Source organism: Taeniopygia guttata, chromosome 4 (genome assembly GCF_048771995.1).
Source record: "Taeniopygia guttata chromosome 4, bTaeGut7.mat, whole genome shotgun sequence".
Lineage (NCBI taxonomy): Eukaryota > Metazoa > Chordata > Aves > Passeriformes > Estrildidae > Taeniopygia > Taeniopygia guttata.
The window spans coordinates 64,983,728-65,004,636 of record NC_133028.1 but is presented as its reverse complement, the minus strand read 5'-3'; the positions used below and the strand labels follow the sequence as shown (position 1 = coordinate 65,004,636).

The 20,909-nt window shown below is 41.1% G+C and overlaps 1 protein-coding gene across 1 annotated transcript in view; it reads left to right on the top strand.

The window, feature by feature from the left end:
* Window positions 1-20,909, top strand: part of FAT4 (FAT atypical cadherin 4) — a 123,132-nt gene that overhangs the window by 64,804 nt on the left and 37,419 nt on the right. The window contains exons 3-6 of the mRNA XM_004186192.6: window positions 745-1,006; window positions 2,700-3,050; window positions 7,159-8,081; window positions 8,794-8,968. Coding sequence (XP_004186240.5) covers window positions 745-1,006; window positions 2,700-3,050; window positions 7,159-8,081; window positions 8,794-8,968 — 1,711 coding nt within the window. The remainder of the gene's footprint in view (window positions 1-744; window positions 1,007-2,699; window positions 3,051-7,158; window positions 8,082-8,793; window positions 8,969-20,909) is intronic.

The window sequence follows — 20,909 nt, the reverse complement described above, 5'->3', positions numbered from 1 at the left end:
CCAAAATGCTCAAAGTCCACATGAATGCTTTTTTTTTCCCCCAAGAATAAATGAAATTTTTTGACCCAAAAGCAAATACTTTTGACTTGCAGCACAACCCAAGAGATCAGAACTGTGATTTTAATGATGTGTGATTTGTCACTTTGGGGTTTTTTTATTTACATGGGTAAATATATTTCCATGCAGAAACTGACCTTTGAGGGGCTGCTGCAAGCACGGCCTCTTTGAGTTTCTCCTGACCACGAGCTGTGGCCCTTTCCCTGTGTGGTGGCTGGAAGTGCTGCCACGTGGCTGCCCCAGGTCCTCCCTCCTTCCCTCTCCTGCTCCCTCTCTCATCTCGAGAGAGCAAGAAAGACAGAGCTGATCCCACTGGCAGGGATTTAATTTAACCTTCAAAGATAAAGCAAGAATTAACATTGATCCTTATTAAGAAGTCGCACTGCTCGGTGATGCTGGTTTGAAACTAAAACAGGTATCAGAGTTTTTTGGTATTGATTGGATGAAATCCTTTTACAAAGAGTGGAGCAAAAGTAATCTCATTATAATTTCACGTCTCATAAATAAAAACTGTGTGCATGTGGGGCTGAAGCAGGGACTGGGCAAGGAAGCCTGTTTATTAAAGGAAACTGGATTCTGAAAAATAATCTCTGAGCGCAGTTACTGGAACGATCCTTGTCTTACTGCAAGTTATGATGTGGTTTTCTTGGCCAAGGAGGCAATTTGACCACTTCTGTTCTGGCTTAGGGAGCCAATGCCCTGGTGACGTACACCATCATCAGCGGAGCAGATGATAGCTTCCACATTGACCCCGAGTCGGGGGAGCTGATAGCCACCAAGCGCCTGGACCGCGAGCGCCGCTCCAAGTACTCCCTGCTGGTCCGTGCCGACGACGGCCTGCAGTCCTCGGACGTGAGGATAAACATCACTGTCAGCGACGTCAATGACCACATCCCCAAGTTCTCCAAGCCAGTCTACTCCTTTGACATCCCAGAAGATGCCACTCCAGGTACACAGGACATGGAAATGCGACCACTGGCCTCTCAAGTGGTTGTTTTCTTTGTTTAAAGCTGGGTTTGGATGCAAGAGTGTATTTCGATGAATGAAAGGGGGGGTAGTAAACTAAAAAGTGTTTAGATCAAAAAAAGTTTTCAAATACCATGCTCTATTTCATGTCTCCAGGTGAGAAATGAATATTACTTCCAATATTTTATACAGATAGCTAGTACAAAAGCAGTATCTGCCAGTAGCATCTTAGAAACTTATGCTAAAACATGAATGAACCAAGGAGATGCAAACGATGTGGTGATAGCTTTCAAGGTTTTATTAGGATTTTCATAAGCATGGGAGTCTCAGTTTGGGAGAACTAAGGTTACCCCCGTGCCTCCAACTTTTGCATTCTGCCCCACAGTCTATGTTGCAAAATTTAGTGGTGTTTTGCATTACAGAATTACAATACAATCAGCTGTGCCTTAGGAATCTGATCTGGAAGTAATCGAGATGTCTGTATAGCACAGAGTGCTTTGGTTGCTGATCCCCAGCCATTCCCTTTTCTCTCAGAGTCTTGGGTGTTGGTCTGTTTCAGCAGGAATAACCCTGGAAAAGGCAAGCCTAATTCCCGCCACATTAAAATAAGACTTCTCTCGTTAATCTTTTACAGGGTGTACATTAGTGCTTTACACCCAGCTCAGCAGTGGTGGGTGCTGAAGGAACAAATAGGCTGATTTTTTATTAAAGTACTGCATCTTCTCCTGCTCTGCTCTCCAGCAGTCTGGGAGCAGCTGGCAGGCTCACCCAGAGGGGAAGGACCATGAGGTTTCCCCTTCAAGGTTCCACTTTCTATCCCAGACAGTAATCCCAATTCCCCTTGCAGTTAAAGAAATGTTAAAACTTGAGATCATCAAATGTGTGTGAAAGATTCCAACCTATCCATCTGGATTAAAGGGGATTTCAGCACTCTTCTTTGTTCTGATGATACAAGCAGTTTTCATTATCAAGTTGCTTGAAAGTAGTTCACTCTGCTGCACGTAGTTCATCTGGTTCCAGGGAAAGGAAACTTAAGCATTTCTTTTCTTGGAAATGAGCTGATCTTAATTATAATTAGTGTTCGAAATACTAAAAAGTGACACTTGATTTCCAAACTCTAGTCAGATAGGTCAGTCATGCGAGGGCAGCTATGCAGAAATGAAAACACTGGCACAAACTCACAGGGCGTTGAATTTCAGAAAACAGTGGAGAACAGACCCCTATAAGGTTTCAAGTTTTCTAACCACAGTTACCCTGCAAAGGCACTGTTTCAAAAAGCAGAGCTGGGTTATACGGTTTGTACTCACATATTGGGTTTTGCTGTTGGAAAGAAATATCTGCAAGGTTCCAGAACTTGTGATTGTCTGCGGCAAAGGGAGGGTCCTTTGAGTCATAGGAAGACAATGCCTAGCAGGACAAAAGGTATTTTTGCCCCTGTTGATTTTTAATCTGCATAAAGATAAAAACCATTCCTGGCCATTTCTTATGGTATTTGAGTAAAAGCAAGAATATGATGTCCCTTTCAGCTTTGAAAAACCTTTTGCAATAGTTATTCAGACAGTGCTAAGGCTTGAGCTTCTCTTGGAGGGCATCTCTCATCCATGGATCTGCTTGATGCTGAGCTGGGTCTTGCCTGTAGCAAGTGCCTGATGGTGCTCTGCTGTTGTGCCACGCAGGTTCCTTGGTGGCAGCCATTCTTGCCACCGACGACGACTCAGGCATCAATGGGGAGATCACGTACACCATAAGCGAGGATGATGAAGAGGGAATCTTCTTCCTGAATCCCGTCACCGGGGTCTTCAACCTGACGCGGGCCCTGGACTACGAAGCACAGCAGTATTACATCCTCACCGTCCGTGCTGAGGATGGGGGAGGCCAGTTCACGGCCATCAGGGTGTACTTCAACATCCTGGATGTCAACGACAACCCGCCCGTGTTCAGCATGGCCTCCTACAGCACTTCCTTGATGGAGAACCTGCCCCCTGGATCCGCCATCCTCAACTTCACCGTCACCGACGCCGATGATGGTAGGAGTTCCCTCACGTTCTGTGTCTGTGGTTGTAGATCTGTGCTTCGCCTTAGCAATGTGTTAGAAGACTTACTAAAAAAAGTGAAAATTAGGGCTACGCATAAGTTGCTGCTTTCATATGCTTAAATTCATATTTAAATTAGACCTAAGTCTGCCAAGTTTTGGTTTTTTTTTCCGAAAGTTTGTTGTAAATTTTGAAGGGGGTTGTGGGAATATCAGATGTTATCTGCAGTCATCTTAAATGCAGCATAACTTTTAAGTCTATCATGAAGACAGTTGTCATCTACAAGTTGTTGACAGTGGAGGTTAAAAAACATATTGAAAGAGATCTTAGGAAAACTTTCCATTGAAATAATCTTTAATACTGGAATGAATTATTTATGCCATCTAGAGGGTGTTAATGTGTTGAGTGTAATAGGTACAATTTTTATAGCTTCCTTAACCATTTTGCCATACAGTTTGTGCCCAAGCAAGAAGAATAATAGAATATGGCCATAAAATACATAAACAACATTCCATTGTGTACCACATTTTCTGATGTGTCCACAGACATTACCCATAGTGCAAAACTCTTCATAATACTCAGAGTGACTTTACAGGTGAAGGTTATTTTTGTGACATGTTGAGCAACCTTGTCTGCTCTCAACTTGACAGGGGCTCAGGGGAGCCCATGCAAGTGTCTCACACTGAAATGTGCTTCAAGCACAAAGCACCTACGTGCTTTGAAGAATCTCTCTTTGTGCACCTAAATTGACTGAACTTATCAAGATTGCTCAGCAAAGCAGTTTTTCCTCAGGAAACGCTGAGTTGTTGGACTCCAACATTTTTGTGGGGAGATAAATTTTGAGCTGATGGATGGAACTTTCCATGGTAAAAATTGTGTAACTGGTTTTGAGATCAAGCTGAGGAAGGGAGAAGAGATTCCATAAGATAAGCCAACAAATCAGAAGTCATAACTTAGTGATACTGGCTGTTTATGCATGAATCTCTCTTTCACCATACTTGTTAAGGCTTTTATTTTATGTAAACTAAGCAAGTTGGAGGAGGAGCTTGCACTTGTATCATGCATACCCGAGGAAGGGATTGATCCTCCAGACTTGCAGATAAATGGGTTTGTGTCTCTCTTCTCTTTCATATCTTATTTTCCTGTCAGGACTACAGCACTTGTTTTCAAACCTTTTTGAAGTCAATTTCACTTTGTTATTACGAGTCTGTTTTCCTTTTCTCTTGCACCTCATACATTAATTTCCATCTGTGCACAGTGGATGGGAACTATATGATTGCACTGACATATCAATTCACATTCATCACACACTCAGTTATCAAGGAGGCAAATGAGAACTTGAGGAGCAATGCAACGAGAAGTCAGATATCTTGCCTTTTATATTTTCTGGCACACTTGCTTTTCTATGAGGTTGGATTTAAAATTAATAGGGCAGAAATATCATTCCAAGAACATACCAGGTTGAGTTCTCCCATGAGAATGTAACTTAAGCAAATGTTATGATCTATTGTTGTTTCTGTTTCAAGCCCAAACATGTTATCTTATGTCGTCTTATGTTTATCTAGAGCACAGAAATAGCTAATGCTAGTATTATACTCTTCTCCGTGTGCTCACAGATAATGCACTCCATACAAATATGATTTTGTTGATTATTTATGTTACATGATCCTATAGTTTGAAAGAGCTTTGAAAAGACATTGTTTTATAATGAGATATGGCTGTTGTTTTAGGATAAACACTGATAAAAGACAGAAATATGGTGATAGTGAAACAGCTCCAGTTTTCATTTTCATGTTCAGCACACCCCTTGGGAAACAGCAGCTGTTTATCTCAGCTTGGACTGTTTCATATACAGGTCCATAGCAAATATCAGCTACAGCTCTTGGATATTTAATAATATAATAATATATACTAAAGAACTCAATTACCTTAAACTGATTCATTTTGAAATTCAGATTTTATTTTTTCAACAAAGAATTAACAGAAAAGATCTCAGAGGATAGCACACACATGTTTGTCAGTTTGTTAAAATCTTGGTTAGGTATTCCTCCAGGCAAAGCTGGTGTAATTTCCCAGCTGAATTCTACAGATATTTATAGAATTGCAGTGGGGAAGCAGTTTTGTTGTTTTTTTTTTTTTTTAGTCTTATTAGTAAATAAACAAAAACAGAAACAAAACCCTTTAGAAGAGTGTGATCCTGAAATTGGTGACTCCATGTCTGTCCTTTCAGTGTTTTATCAGATGAACCCTCAGACTAAATAAACCTAAGGTTCAGCAAAGAGGATGTCCCTACATTCTCTCCAAGAAAAGCCCAGCTCCAAACCTTGGAAAGGGGGATGGACGAAGTGCACAATGCCAGCTTGGCTGGCATGCTGTGCTTAAAAAAGAGAACAGCTCATTTAGTGCCCTTCCTGGCTCCACTGATATTTAGACAGCTTTTTTGTTTCATAGTTTAATTTATATAAGTATTAGCAGCATGAAAAACCTATGAGAATACAGGACAAAGAATGAAATGTTCATGGAGGTGAGATAAGGAATAACAAACTAATTTTTTCTTAAGAATAAACACCATAGAAAACACTGGAGGGGAGAGGGGGAAATAGAGTATTTTTAAAAGTAATTTTCTTTTGCAGGACCCAAATCCTACCCATCTCCAAATATCTTTAATTTCCAGAAAGTACTTTACTGAAATCAAGATTTTCATATATATATATAATTAGTCATTTGAAAATACAACTGAACAAAAAGCAGAGTAGCATTAAATCTTCACTGTCCTTCACTTGATCAAAGTAATGGAGAAACACTAGTATCTGTCAGATAAATGTATTAATTTCTATAATTGCATTCAAATATTTTGTCTTTCATGTTTGGTTCTATGCATTTTATAATTTGACTCCCACAGGAGGAAAAAAAGAGAGGGAAAGATGCCAATTACGGTAGCCACTGGGGGAAAGACACATAAGACTATATTTCTCAAGTCTGAGCCTAATAAACAGCAGAGATTAATAAATCTAATGCAGGGATAATTTTATTATCAAAGCAATTCACTCAGAGAGAAAAGAGCTTCTGAGTAAAAATGACAAAATGCACAGCAATCAGTGAAGTGGGCAGCTTTCTTTGCATGAACAAGCTAGTTTGAAGGTAAATTAGTAGCTAACGGTTGGTTAATTTGCTAATGCTAAATACAGTCTTGAGTATGCAAAACAAGAACAATTTTTGAAATTCATTACAATAGGGGTAAGATAGATGGAAGAGAGAACTTTTTCCACATTTGGATGTTCCCAATAATTATTTGTTTAGTGTGAACTGTGGAATTGACGCAGTGGACACATTGTTTCCTACAAGGAATATTTAAGGATATTTCACAGCCCTGTCCAGGTTCAGGATGCATTTCTCTTACTGGAATTATAAATCTTTCCCCTGACCATAATTGCTAGTTATGTTTTGATCATGAGATGAGTGAGGGCTGTTCATTTGATATTTTGGAACACCATGCCATATATGGGAAGCATACCTTTCCCCAGTATTCACCCTTGGCTTGCTCCAGCCAGGCTTGGGAATTTCTGCTTGTGGCTTTTTTTAATTGAGTGGAAAAATTCATGAAATAATTACATTAATAATAACTCTGCTTAGTTGAACTGGGAAGAATGGAGGAAACCAGATGTGCAGTGAGCACAGAACTACTGAGTCTTGGTTTCTGAAGGAAAACCCTTCAAATCCTTTATCCCTTACCCTTGTAGATGGGGAAAAATTACTTGTGGTGCCACTGTGGAGCTCCTGCTGAATGAAATGCAGAGATGAACCCTGCCAATTGTTCCCTCTGTGGCTTCTCCAATTAGCATCCTCCCTCTCTCTTTCATGAATATTATCTTGACAGAAAATAATTTCAAAGGCTTCTGCTTCACTGTGAAACTTAGCTGAAATTAACAGAAGGATTCAAAAAATGGTGGTGAGACGGCTAAACACTCAGTGTGGTTGTACAGTCCTCATTTCTGTAGGAAAATTAAGGAAAATTTCCTGTGGAAACGAGGCCAGAAATATGGATACCTAGTTCAGTGGGATGAAGTCACACTATCTACCTTTCTTCTCCCTCCCTGACCAGGTCCCAATTCTCAGCTGTCCTTCAGCATCGCCTCTGGGGACAGCGCGGGGCAGTTTGGCATCGACAACCGTGGGGTGCTGAGCATCCGGAAGCCCTTGGATCGGGAGAGCCAGTCCTTCTACAGCCTGGTGGTGCAAGTCCACGACATGGCCCCCCTGCCAGCCTCCAGGTACACCAGCACAGCCCAAGTTTCCATCATTCTGCTGGACGTGAACGACAGCCCCCCGAGTTTTATCTCCCCTAAGCTGACCTACGTGCCGGAAAACACGCCCATAGACACGGTCGTGTTCAAAGCTCAGGCCACGGATCCCGACAGCGGCCCCAACAGCTACATCGAGTACAGCCTGCTCCCGCCTCCGGGAAACAAGTTCAGCATCGGCACCATTGATGGGGAAGTGAGGCTCACCGGGGAGCTCGACAGAGAAGCCGTGGCCAACTACACCTTGACCGTGGTAGCCACAGACAAGGGCCAGCCGTCCCTTTCTTCGTCTACGGATGTGGTGGTCATAGTCCTGGACATTAATGACAACAACCCGCTCTTTGCCCAAAAGCTTTACAAAGTGGAGGTGGCGGAAAATACTTTGACAGGGACGGATTTAATCCAGGTGTTGGCTGCTGATGGAGATGAAGGGACAAACGGGCAGGTCCGCTATGCCATCGTGAGCGGGGATGCCAACAGTGAGTTTCGGATCGATTCTGTGACAGGGGTGATAACTGTGGCCAAGCCTTTGGATAGAGAGAAGAAGCCATCCTACACACTGACTGTTCAGTCATCTGACCGCGGGAGCAGCCCCAGGACTGATACCACGACAGTCAGTATTGTCCTGAAGGATGTTAATGATTTCATTCCCACATTTGAGCTTTCCCCCTACTCTGTGAATGTCCCTGAGAATTTGGAGACGCTCCCAAAAGTTATTCTTCAGGTGGGTACATTCAGCAATAAATAAATGTCTCTGACAACTAGTATCATGCCTACATGGTATTAATACACAGCGTCCTTCCTCCAAAATTAAAAAGGGTCAAAACAGTGGAAAAGTTGCCTCTTGGCTTTAATTGAATTTGCAGTCTTTGTTGGCTTGTTTTCCTTTTTGTTTGTATAGGTGGTTTTTTTTTGTTTCCAAAAGTTAATGCTATGGAGTTCTGTTTGTGTTTTCCCTGCCTATCCTTACTCCTCCACTGGGACTTTTAGAGTCTGCTCTATCCTCTCATCTCATTCTCAATGTCCATGCAACAAATCTCTCAATCTGGTTGTTGCCTACATGGGATGATGCCATGATGCCAAATATAGAGAGAGAACTAAATGGAATCCAACAGCAGGATGTGCAGTGCTTGCTCTCATACAGAGCTTGTGCCAATACCAGGTCATTTGTGTTTTTCACTGAGCCCCAACACAGTCTTACTGTATTTACACTTTAGAAAAAGAAATAATCAACTATTTAGTATTTTCAAACTATGCTTTTTAAATCCACCACCACTGTGTTAAGTTGTTTTTTTTTCCAATTACAGCTAATTTATTCTTTAGCATTTGCATTAATTCAACCTGTTAATTTAGATTGTTATCATAGAGAATGCTTCCTCTATCCCAATATAATTTTTCAGTCTTTGATATCTGTTCTGTTTGCACTTCTTGTGTAGGTTGTAGCAAGGGACGATGACCAAGGGCTGAACAGCAAGCTGACCTACGTGCTGGTGGCTGGCAATGAGGAGGGAGCCTTCACCCTCTCAGGCAGCGGGGAGCTGCGCCTGGTGCAGAGCCTGGACCGGGAGGCCAAGGAGCAGTACCTGCTGCTGGTCACAGCTGCTGATGCAGGTGAGGCAACCAGAACATCTCTTCTGCTGAGCTCATGTGGGAAACATCACATTCTGGACAGAAAATAAGTGTTTTTGTGGTGGTCTGAAACTTTAGTGGATGGAGATTGGGTAGTTGTGTTGAACGGAGATCTCCACGGGGAGAGCTGGGCTTACCTGATGTCAAAGGGCATTTGGTTTCTGGAAATCAGGATCTTATTCCTATGTCCAGTTGTCTGCTGTTGGTAGTGCTCACTACAGATTTAGGTAGGTGGATTTTTGCCCTGCAGTAATAAGTGGTCCTACCTAAGTAATAAGAACTTCATGCATGACTACAAAAAACCTATTTAAACAGCAGTAGTACCCTGTATAATGTTGGCATTACAAATGTGCAGAGGTCACATCAGTGGTCAGAAAACAGCTGTGGACTGCTCAGTTAATCTTACTGAAATCTTAGCCCTGAAAAGAAGTATGAATTTGCATTTCAATATTTTAATATTCTGCTTTGCTCAGCATCCAGACATATCTTTGCACCACAACACCAAATATATTCCAAGTTCTTTCATTTAAAACAGGACGTGAAGTGTTGTTATGAAGATTAATTACACTTTCACTTGAGGTGTCCAAACCCAAAATTTTGGTTTCAGATTTTGGTGTGAGTATTATTAACAAGGACATCCTGCATCACACTTTGGACTGATCTCTGGTCTCCCATGGTTTGATGGATTTAATTTACTGCAGAACTTGTTCCTGCTTTCTAGCAATAAAAATAGAAGCAAAGCCGACTTGTTGACAAGTGAATACAGTTTTGTTTTCTGCCATGCTGTGTGCAGTATCTTGTGCCAGTGACAACAGCTATGGTTTATATTTTCCTATTCCAGCAGTGCTCAGGTATTCCACAGTCTGAGCACAGTCGAAGCTGAAAAACACAATTTTAAGGCTTTAGGTATCATTTGTCTTGTACTTTGGCTAGAGATAACTGTGTGCTTTATGGTTTTACACTGGCTTTCTATTACTCTGTAGCCTCAAACTGCTCACTTGTGACTTGGACTCACTTGGGCTTGAATGTCCTCATGTTCCTTCAGAAGCCAAGGTTGGATTTGTCTTGATGTCTCTTTGGTCCCTCAGTCCAAGCTGGCAGAAGTCAGTGAGGGCTGTACAGAACAAAACACCCAAAGACTGAATTGATAAAATTGGTGTCATGCAGCCAACAATTATTGTCCTTCTTGGAAGAGGGAGGGGAGCAGAACTCAGCTGTACCCCTCGCCTAGCACTGTTTGTAAGCCAGAGTTTGACCAGAGCGCAGGCTTTACCTGGGCTCTGGTTCCTAAAAACCCCACACAATCCAGGAGATTTAACCAACAGTTAAATTCAGCAGTCCCAAATGAAAATATTTGCTTGTGTTGGGAGATCTCTGAGTTTCAGGTATCCAGGGAGATGTTAATACATGAAGTGTGCATGGGACCTTTGCTGTAAGTGGCTGACAAGAACAGCAACATGTTTTATGAGTTCCTGTGTTTAAACGTGTAGATATCGCACTGATTAAACACTGTTTGAAACCTCCTTTTAAAATTTGCTATGTTCTTGTAAAGCTAGCTCACAAGTTCCCATGCCCTCCTGCCAGTGTTAAAATGTACTAGCGAGTGTTTTCAGCAGCAGCTGCTCAGCAGTAGCTTCAAGCTAAATGTAACTGCTCTGCTGTGCTCCAGTACAACCTGACTAATCCACAGCTGGCGTGATTTGGGATGTTTTCAACCAGGCTGGTGAATAACACTAGCTATCATCTTCTGGTTGCACTGAAGACTTGTTCTGAATTCACACCAGCAGAGAATACATTGAAAAGTATGCTAGTCCTGATTTATCTAAAACATCACAGGAAAGTAGACATCTTCAGTAGAAGTCAGTGGCAAAACTTTACTTGGTTTCATGCAAGTGGGATGGGAACCATAGGCATAGTAGATATCCAGGTGGTACCACACTGGCAGCTGCTAGTCAGTGCTTGTTTTATTACATGATGTATTTCCTGCCATACTAGCAAAAAAGATGGGAATGACACAGTCTTTAAATGGATAATAAAAGCGTTTGGAGTATTTATGTTCTTGAGCAGCTGCTAAATGTTTATAAAAATAAACTCTCACAGGCATGTCCAGCTCTGCCTAACATAACCATTTCTACTGAGTCTCTTAGTTTGTGTTTGTTTGATAATTCTTAGTAAGAAGGATTTTGCATACTGACCATTCATCCAGAAATACTCATGCAAAACAGGTAGGGAAGCTATGCCTCACAAAGTGTTGAAAAAAGCAGACTTGTCTGAAATTGTCCACATCCATATTATATTTGAGAATGAATCAAGGAAAAGGTATTCTCCTTTGAGGTTGGCTTTTATTAGCTGTAACAAGCAGTCTACAGCAGCCCAAAGAACAGTCTTGCCATATATGGCGCATCAGATTTAAGGTTTGGGGGATTTTTTACAGATAAAAATCATGGTACACATCCAGATGCAGTTAACTCAGGAAAAGTCCACAAAGAGCAAAATACTGTCTGTCCAGCCCTCTTCTCATTTTTTTTGGGTCTGCATCTCAATTTTTTATAGGCTGCGCTGAATGGTTTAAAGCATTCAGAGATGATATCCTGCTCCTAAAGAAGTCTATGCCAACTCTTCCTGTTCTTTCCAGGAGGCAGACACAATACATATTTAGAAGCACCATTAGACATAAGAACTAATGGATTCCCAACTTAGTTTTGGCCGTCTTCCTTGTCTCCTTATCCATAATCAAGGATTTCTTGCTTTTCTTATGTTTATTTTCACTTCATCAAGTTGTGACTGTGGATTCTTGCTGTGTTACCTTAGCCTGTGTAAGGGAAGTTGCTGGAAGAAGGATGACTTATAATTTTTCATTATTTTTATCTCGAGGTGTGCATCCAATGCACCTTTATAGATTTACAGCATGTTTTGGCAGCAGGTACACTGAGTATAACAGCAAGGGAAGGATTAGGATGTGGTAAAGTGTGGAGCCAGCAGGGCTGCATAGGATACATTGCCTGTGCCCTCAGGGATCTCTGTGCTCTTTCACTGCACACAGTCATGCTCTCCCAGAGCCCAGATTTTAGTCCTGTGCACGTGAGAAGACTTGTGACTTATGGAGAGCTGAGCTGCTCAGAAGCACTGGGGACAGCTCAGGTGGGGGACTGCTGGTGGGACCGTGTGCCCCAGCAATGGAAATCCGGGCAGTTGTTGAAGAAGTGCTTTCCCAAGCAAGGACTCCCCTCAGGCCCAGGGAAGTCAGTCATGATAGATGCATTGTCCTGGCTCTGGCCCAACTATTCCTTGGCCTTGGCTGCTAATCCTCTGCCTGGTCCTCAGGGTGGATCATGGGTCGGTGGAGAGTCTTCCCTGTTTGCTGGGGGAGGAAAAGGATGGACAAAACGACTTCTGGCGCTCAGCTCAGTGATTTGTGTCCATGCAGCCTGCCTTGTGCCCAGTTTCCACAAGGCAGGCTGTACACAAAGGGTTTTGATTCCTACCTTGGTTTATCATCACTCTTCCCTCACTTCTGCACTTCCACCGTGCTCTCACTGCGGCTGGGCTGTGGATACTCGGCCGCCACTCTAGGCAGGGGGGATTTATGAGGACACGCAGAGCATCCATCACTGGGAGCATTCAGCATCTTCCAGAGCTGTACACCTGTGGCTTTGGTCGTGAAATAAAACATAATTCAACCCTGAAGCTCAGCCATCCCAATTTAGAGACCCTCTTGCAGCGCGAGCTGTAAGACCAGAGTGCATGAATTATAAATACAGCGACAGGCAAAGTGATGGACTGTGGAATAACAGGACAGTGTTTAGATTGCAGATGCTGCCCCAGAATGTCTGCTAACATAAACGCCAAGAAAACTACACACAGCTATTCAAATGTGTCTTCACAGGTCTGCTTCTACCACATAAATCTGTTCTGCTTTGCTATACCTTTCTTCATGGCAAAATGGTTGGGAAAAGAGACTTTCTGCTTTTTTTTTTTTTTTTTTTTCACCCCATCTGGTGGGGATGCGGCACTAGGTAAACATTCAACTCTGGCAGCATGACAAGAACTGGTGCAGCTGCTTTTATCATCCATGTCTTTAACTCTTTGAGCAATTTTCTGGACAAATGTTAGCATTCCAACAGTCCTCCTCCTTTTATTTATTGATTGCAGGGAAGTGGAGTTGCACATCTGGAAACCTGCTCACTGCCCAGGACTACTGTTTAAATAAACTGCAGCCATCATCTCTTGATTGGGTTGGTCAGAATGGCACATTGCCACAATAAAACCAAAATCAAATTGTGATGTTTCTAATTAGAAGCTGTGTTCCTGTGATTTGGGGTTTTTTAAATTTTCTTTTCATGAATAACCTATTTACTGATTTAGATAAATAGTCCTGAAAGAAATGAATCAGTGAACTGGTTATTATATTTAGTTAGCTGTTCTTTGTATACATCCCTGGCCTGAATGAAAAACAACCATATGTTTTTTCTTTAGGAAATGTTGGTCCCCGACTTATGCATTCTTTCCTTCAAGAATGTAGGAGGGCGACCGAGCAGAGAGGTTATATCCTTCTCAGGAATTCTCTTCTGAGCTAGGCTTTTGGTTCCCTTCAATCCTAAAATCAAATGAAAGATGACAGTGCAGTTGGGTTGGATTTTTAACACATTTCAACATATTTCCCAACAAAAAAAGGACAGCTGTATTTTCTAGTAATGTTGAGAAAGTCTTAAGATGCAACACTGAGTGAGATTTAAGTGGCTAGGCTTAAAGACATTTGTACTTATCCGGTTTCCTTAGCAGACACTATATTTTTACCTGCGAATATTATTTTTAGAACAAATTTAGCTGTTTTAAAATTTTGGTGCTGTCAAAACAAACAACTTGCTTATTTCAGCTAGAGATGTCCTGTTTGCCAGGTTTTCTGTCTAAAATGTCTAAAGACACCCATTGCTGAAGCTTTGGTGAACTAAATGTCTGCTCACTTTGGTGCGTAGCAGTTGACAAAAGGATTGCTCTCTTTGGTGGTCTTGTTTTATGGCAGAGCTGTTTCAAAATTAATTTTGGGTTCTGTCCCAGCTCCATTTATTTCCTTGTATTCATGGAAGCTCTTCCTTGTGTCAGTGCTGTCTGCTCTAGTCTAGTTTTAGTGGGTTTCTATTTCACTGGCTTTATTATTTTTGCTCTTTTAATAGTGGTACTAAAACCGTTGATGCAGTAGTTCCACCTGATTTTTAAATTTATTTCTAAATGGCACCTCGGGAGAACTGAGATGGTGACACTCATCAATGAGTTCCTAGTGTTCATATTGTCTTACCATCATCTAAAATCAGGAGACAAGAGAATTGAGAGTGGCATTTTGTGGTTGTGGCAATCTAACAGCAGGGTCTTGCCCTATCACAGAGCCTAGACACTGTTAGCACTTTGACATTTTCCTCTAGAAGACAAAATCTCCAAAAGCTATTTAGGAAGAGTGTTTGTGGCAGAGTCAGTCCGATATTCCCCGAGGAGTTACTGTCAGGGGAGAGAGCATGTCAGTGTCTGTGGGATGTGACATGTTTCCTCCCCAAAGGAGATGAGGGCTTCAGCCCATCCCCTCAGAGAACAGCCCCACAAGAGTCACAATACAGCCCCCAAATGCCACTTGAAGCATTTAGTCATCTTTTTTGATTCAAAACGTTATTATTAGATCACTGTTTTCTAAATAGTCCAGCAAGAGTCTCTAGGCTAAATCCAAGTATATAAATTCCTCTGGGGTGGGATGCAGGAGAAACTCACATTCAGGATAGCAATGGGCTCAGGCTGGCCAGCTCAAGCTGAAATATCTCTGAGAACAATGAAAAATTTTCACTCAGATTAAAATAATGCATAGCACTTCATTTTCAAACCAACTCAAACTAGTTTCGGGGGGGAAGCAGGTGTAGCTCTTTAAAAAAAATCAGGTTCATTTATTTAAACTGGAAAGCAAGCTACAATATAATACTCAATATTTAAAAAATTTCAAGTTAGAAAGAATTGTCTGCTTTTCAGTTTGCAAGCCATTAAACTTCTTCCCTACCTCTTCATTCATCCATCTTGCTCTATTAATTTGGAACTTCTGCATCAAACTTAATTTTCAGTTGTTGTTCTGCTTACATCACTTGCCTGTGAAATTCTATTTCATATCTGCTAATGAGATCTATGAATGTAATCTGTTTTGCAGAACAATACTTAGAGTAGTTGTTAAGCAGTTTATCAGCCTTTGAGAAATACTAAGGTTTTTCCAGCCTTGCTGATCTTAAACTGTTTTTTAAATTAAACATTACACCTTATAAATTGTAAATCTGCTAGCTCAGTCTTCAAATACAAAGCTACAATTTCAGGAAGCCTTAATTGCAAGGATAAAACAAGTAAAACAGGCACATATGGCCTGAACACTTAGCCTGCTGGTTAATCTTCTCTATTTATACAGGGTGTTTTTAAAGCGTAATTCAAAATTGTGCATTACAGGAATTTCGCTGTGGGATATTCAGGAGTCACAAACTGTCAAAAACTGCCTTAGTCAGCAGTCCCTGCAGGAGCCAGATGCTCTGTTTTTTCTGTTTACAGCAATAGCTTAAAACAAGGAGGAGTAATTTGGTGGTTTTAAGAAAGGTTTTTTTAATGGCTCTTCCTTTCTCCCAAGTTCCACTTTCTTTCGGTCTCACTTCTGTCACCAGAGGCCTTGGGTGGGGCATGGCTGTGCCCACTCTTCCAGCACCACATGCTCTTTACAGGCATAGGGAGATCATAAAATGATTTTGGGCTGTAGGGACCTTAAGTCTCTTTGGATTCCAACCTGCTTTCACAGTCAGGGGCACCTTCCATTAGACTAGGTCACTCTGAGCCCCATCCAAACTGGCTTGGGCCACTTCCAGGGATGGGGCAGCCACAATTTCCCTGGGCAACCTGTGCCAGGGCCCTGCCAGCCTCACAGGGAACTATTTCTTCCTTGCACCCTTACAACCCGTCATGTGCCACGATTTTTATGAGCATTAAGTTCAGCATTTTCTTTAATTGTTCTTGTTTTGAAACATTTGGTAGAAGGCAACTTCTTGCTCTGGAAATAAATGCATTTCTTGCTAAGAAATGCGTAGTATGTACGTGTGAGATTGTTGAACATCTTGAAGTGTGCTAAATATATATTATATTTTTCTTTATTGCACGGGTTTTGTTCTCAGTCTGTGTCTGTGTTCCTATGGGTCTGTAAGAGTGCTCCTTACTTTTTTACTTTAAAAAAAAAAACAAAAACAAAAACTTTTTTTTTATTATTATTTTTTTATCTCTCTGGCCTAACAGCTGCAGGAAACGGCTCCTGATCAGAGGAAAAAAAAAGAGATAGGGAAATGTGTGTATATACCAGAGGCATTAAAATTGCCTGTGTGCCTGCAAGTCCTGTTGCTTCAACAGCATATTACATCTATTGTGATGTGATGTTTTCCCTGTCCTGAGCTCCAAAGCTTAATGAATTCATAGGATGCAGTCAGTCAGGAATTTCGGTATCCAAATTTAAAACCCATGTGGATAAGACCAGATGGGAGATCCCATTGTGTATCACTGTTTTGGGACAAAGTTTTCTTCTGCACTCTCAAAAGAGGTGTGAGTATCTGTTCCTGCACATGCACCGTCCTCAGTGTGGCTGGACATGTTGTTGCTTGAACAAGGTTGGACTCTAGTCTAGTGAATTATTTATTATTTTGTTTTCACTTACGTTCTCAGATTTAGTTCTATTTGATCCCAGCTTATTTAGGCTGCTAGATGGGGGTTGATATTGACTTTTCTAATACCTGATGTAGTACAGAAAGTCCCTGGGTTTTTTTCTTAGATAATCCTTGCAAAAGTAAAGATCTGTCCTAACTATCAATCTATTCCCTTGGTTTTTGAAGCTCAAGTTCTGTTAAATCAGCTTTGGGATCAACTACTGCTTTGTACCTAACTATGAGATAAACTCAAATTTGACACGCTCAGAAATTTTGAAAATCTGAGTTTCTTGCATGTCTCATTCATTCACCCACTGAACTGATTGAGAGTACTGATTTCTCCTAACTATATAGTATCTTTTATTAGCCACTTATTTCAGCTTTTGTCTCAAAATAATCTAGGTTCACTAGTTTTTTTTTGAGACTTAGCATGACAGACTGTGGTGAAAAATTGAGTAAGAAGAAAACAAAGCACAGTCAACATGCCCAGCCAGGACAAATATTTGTGGTACAATCTTGTAGAAAGGACTGCTTTTTCTCATTTCACAGATGCAGTTTCTTCTGTGTTCTTGGAAAATTAGTTAAAGTCATCCATGTTCCAAACCAAGCCTCGTGTGCACTAGAAATGCAAAGTGTAAGCAGGCTAGTTGCATTTTCACTTAATCTAGCTCTGTATTTATTTTAAAACTCACCAGCTGAGTGAGGCTCAGCACACTCTGTCTGCATTTAAATGCATTTAGAAAGATTGGCCACTTTATTGTGAGAAAGGCCTTGTTTACTTCAGTGAAAAAGTTAATTCTCTGTGATAACACACACAACTCCTAGTCCTGGGACTCATTCACTGAGTGTTTGACTAGAGAAGTGAAATCCGCTTTGTTGCAAAGCAACACATTTCACTGATTCCATTTCTGTTAAATCACTTTCCAATTTTCAGGATAATGATGTGTTTAATTTACCACAAAACATGGTAAACTGCTTGAAGGATGAGTCTTGATTATTCATTTAAATTAATTTTATTTAATTCTATTTCTTTGTTTTTGCATTTTAGTGAAATGTATCTGTGGGTTTTTTGCTTAAGTTTATTGTTAGTTTTCTAGCACATGATTTTGATATTTTAATGCTGGCAAAAACTTCTTAGTTCCTGGTTTCTGAAAGGAATGATGGTTTTACTATCTGCTGTACTAGGCATGGTGCAGACAGGACTTAGAAACCATTAAGGCTTCAAACAATATGTGGATGGTGTGCTGGACACATTCTCCTATTTCTAATTTTTGCTGTGAGCCAAATAGCACCACGCAGCCGAGGTAATTTCCAATAGCATCATCTTTTCCTGAGCTTTCTTGAAGAACCTAAATGGCTTTGCAAGTTTCCTTTCATGGCTTTTTCTTGTTGCTCCAGTGCACTAAGTGCTCTGATCATTCCCCAGTCACCCAGATGTGGTGTGGAGAGCTGAACAGGTACCAGAGCAGATGCTGCCACGTGTCCGGGGGATTCCAGGGAGCCCAAACAGCTCCCCTTCCCCATTCCCCAGAACAAGGGACAAGAACATGATCCTCCCTTCTTCCAAGCGTGCATGGATAGATCAAGATAAAAGTGAAAGCAATCTTTAGGTGCATCCATTGTACAATTGGTGTCTTTGAAGCATCAGCACAAGTGAGGGCAGTGAGTGGCTTATGATGAGTTCATCCAGAAAGGTGTATTGAGCTCTCTTTGCTGGTTATCCAGCGTTTGAAAAGCAGAGATTGTTAGGTTAAATGGTATTTCTCCCCACTGTCACCTTCCTGCATTCTGTTTCCTTGCTTCTGCTTGAATTACTGCACAGAGCAATATTTTTTCATCCCATCTCTCCTGCACCGGGAGAGGAAAAAATTGAGAGTGCGAGTTACAATTTTTAAAGTAAAAAATTACAAATATCATAATATTTTTTTTTTTGGTGGTGATCAGCCTCAAGCAAGCATGGGTGAATGGAGCAGAAAGCCTGCTCGTAGCTCTTCGCCAGTTCCAGTCCCATCTTGCTGGGACAAGAGACATCCTGTCCCATGCTGCTGCCTGCCCGACTCATAGTCCCCACGGCTGTTTCTTCATGTCACAGCCCAGTGCTGGCCCAGCCCATGGTGGCCTCTCATAACCTCTCTCTGTAACTCATCCTCCACCACAGCCTCTCAAGGTCTGCTCCTTCTCTTCATCCCCAGACACATGTTTACATGCAGATGTAAGCAAAAAAGCTGAAATTTTTGGAAGAACATCCGTGGGAAGCAATTTTCCCTCTGAACTCAGCGTTACTATTTTGACACTATCCCAGGTTAATCTCTATTTCAACAATGACGTGTGTGGACGTTTGTGGGACTGTCTGCTTAGTGTATATGTACAGCTGCCACCTAGGAAATAAACTGTGCAGTTCACAGAAACAGACCTCAGCACACAGAGATGGGAAAGTCACAATCGTAATGACAATAATATATGAATGGCATCATCGTATAAATTTTAAAGATTTGATACTCACTGAACGGGAACAGACAATTCAATCTCTTGCATTTAGTTCACATAGTCAATTTTATGTTCTTTTATTATTCATCATTTGGTTCCTTCACTCCTCCATCCTTCTAGAAAACTTTTTTTTCCAACTTGCATGTTCTAAGACTCTGTGAGATGTAGTGTTTTGGGATTTGGGAAAAAAAAACTTACTAGTTGTATAACACTAGAGAAATTCTCTAAATGAGAAGTGTCTCACAAAGAAATACTTGCTGCTTCTGCTGAAAAAACAGTTCAGGCTATCATGAAAAGTCATAGAAATTTTTAATGCAAGTTCACGAAGGGAAAAGTGTATGTTTCTTTGTGGCTTTAGCCCTCAGGGCTGTTTTTAAAAGTACTCAGAGGCTTGTGTGGCTGTTTACAGCAATTTTAGATCGGTTGTAACATGTCTGGTTTATTAAGAATGGTTTGGGGTCATCTTGTGTGTTTGGCTAATATTGCAGAATTTACACTAAATTTACTGCAGCTATTTATGCAAAATATTAAAGTAGGAGTGATGCTCTACTATAACAAGAATTAACTGACTTGGGGAAGATTTGCTATTGAAGCAAAACTAAGAAATCTGGGAACTCAGCCTGACTGTGGAAACTACTTCTCTCACCACAAATATGACATGTACATTTTATGAAACCTGCTTATTACCAAGGGCCAAATTCTGTGGTCCTTATGCAAGCACAGCTTTCACTGGAAGTTCACTGAGGACGGTAGAATTTGGCCCCAAGCTATTTCTTTTCCATATGAAATTACTTCATTTGTAATTTCCTCTTCTTATATTTCTCAGTAACTGCAGAAATGTGAGCTAGTCATTTAATTTTGACTAAGTAAAAGCTTTGAGGACTCTCTGTGAAATTGCAACTTTGTCTTTCAGTGTAATAGAATAAAGGAGTAAATTTGTGGACGTGATATTTTACTTAGAGGGAAAAAAAAACATATCTGGATAGCAACACAGACAGGAAACCAATGTAAATACGTGAGTTTTTCCATCCAAGTAAGATGAGAAAGGTTTGGGGTTTAGAGCCGAGGAGCAGTGACTTGGGATGTTACAAACAGCTGAATTAATATGGGACTTCTGGGATGTCTCTGTGAGCACTCTGCAGCCACAAGCTAACGTTGATGAGATCTGGGTTACTTATGTTACCCCAGCTAATTTTGTTGGTGTGGTGCTCAGTCTTGGCTGGTAAAATCCCTTCCCTGAGGCTGACACAAGTGAGCCCATACTGCACTGCATGGTACCTCATAGACACTTCCAGGGAGGAAGGGGAATTGGACAATAAGGGACTGTGGCGTGAGGCAAAGGTTGGGATCTAAAGGCAGTGCCGCCTCTGTTCATTTTTGTGACTAAACCCACGTTGTGAATTTTTTGGCCTTGCCTTTTCTTAGCAAATACATTTGAAACAGCGAGTTTCAGGTTTTAGCTGTGAGTTAGCTTTCGTTTCCAGGCTGAAGTGCATTACTGATGCTCTTTGAATGTGACTTACCCAAGATTAATTCCTGAATTATATATAAGTTGTTTAATCAGCTGCGAAACTTTACAACTTTCAACCTTTCATTTCATTAGCTGCGAGATGAATGTCAATAAAATGCACTTGGAAGGCCAGAGCTTGATGACACACACAGCAAATGCTGCTGAGGACTCTCTTTCTTTTAATGCAGTAATAATAAACACTTCACAGGCAATATTTCAGCAATCAAGA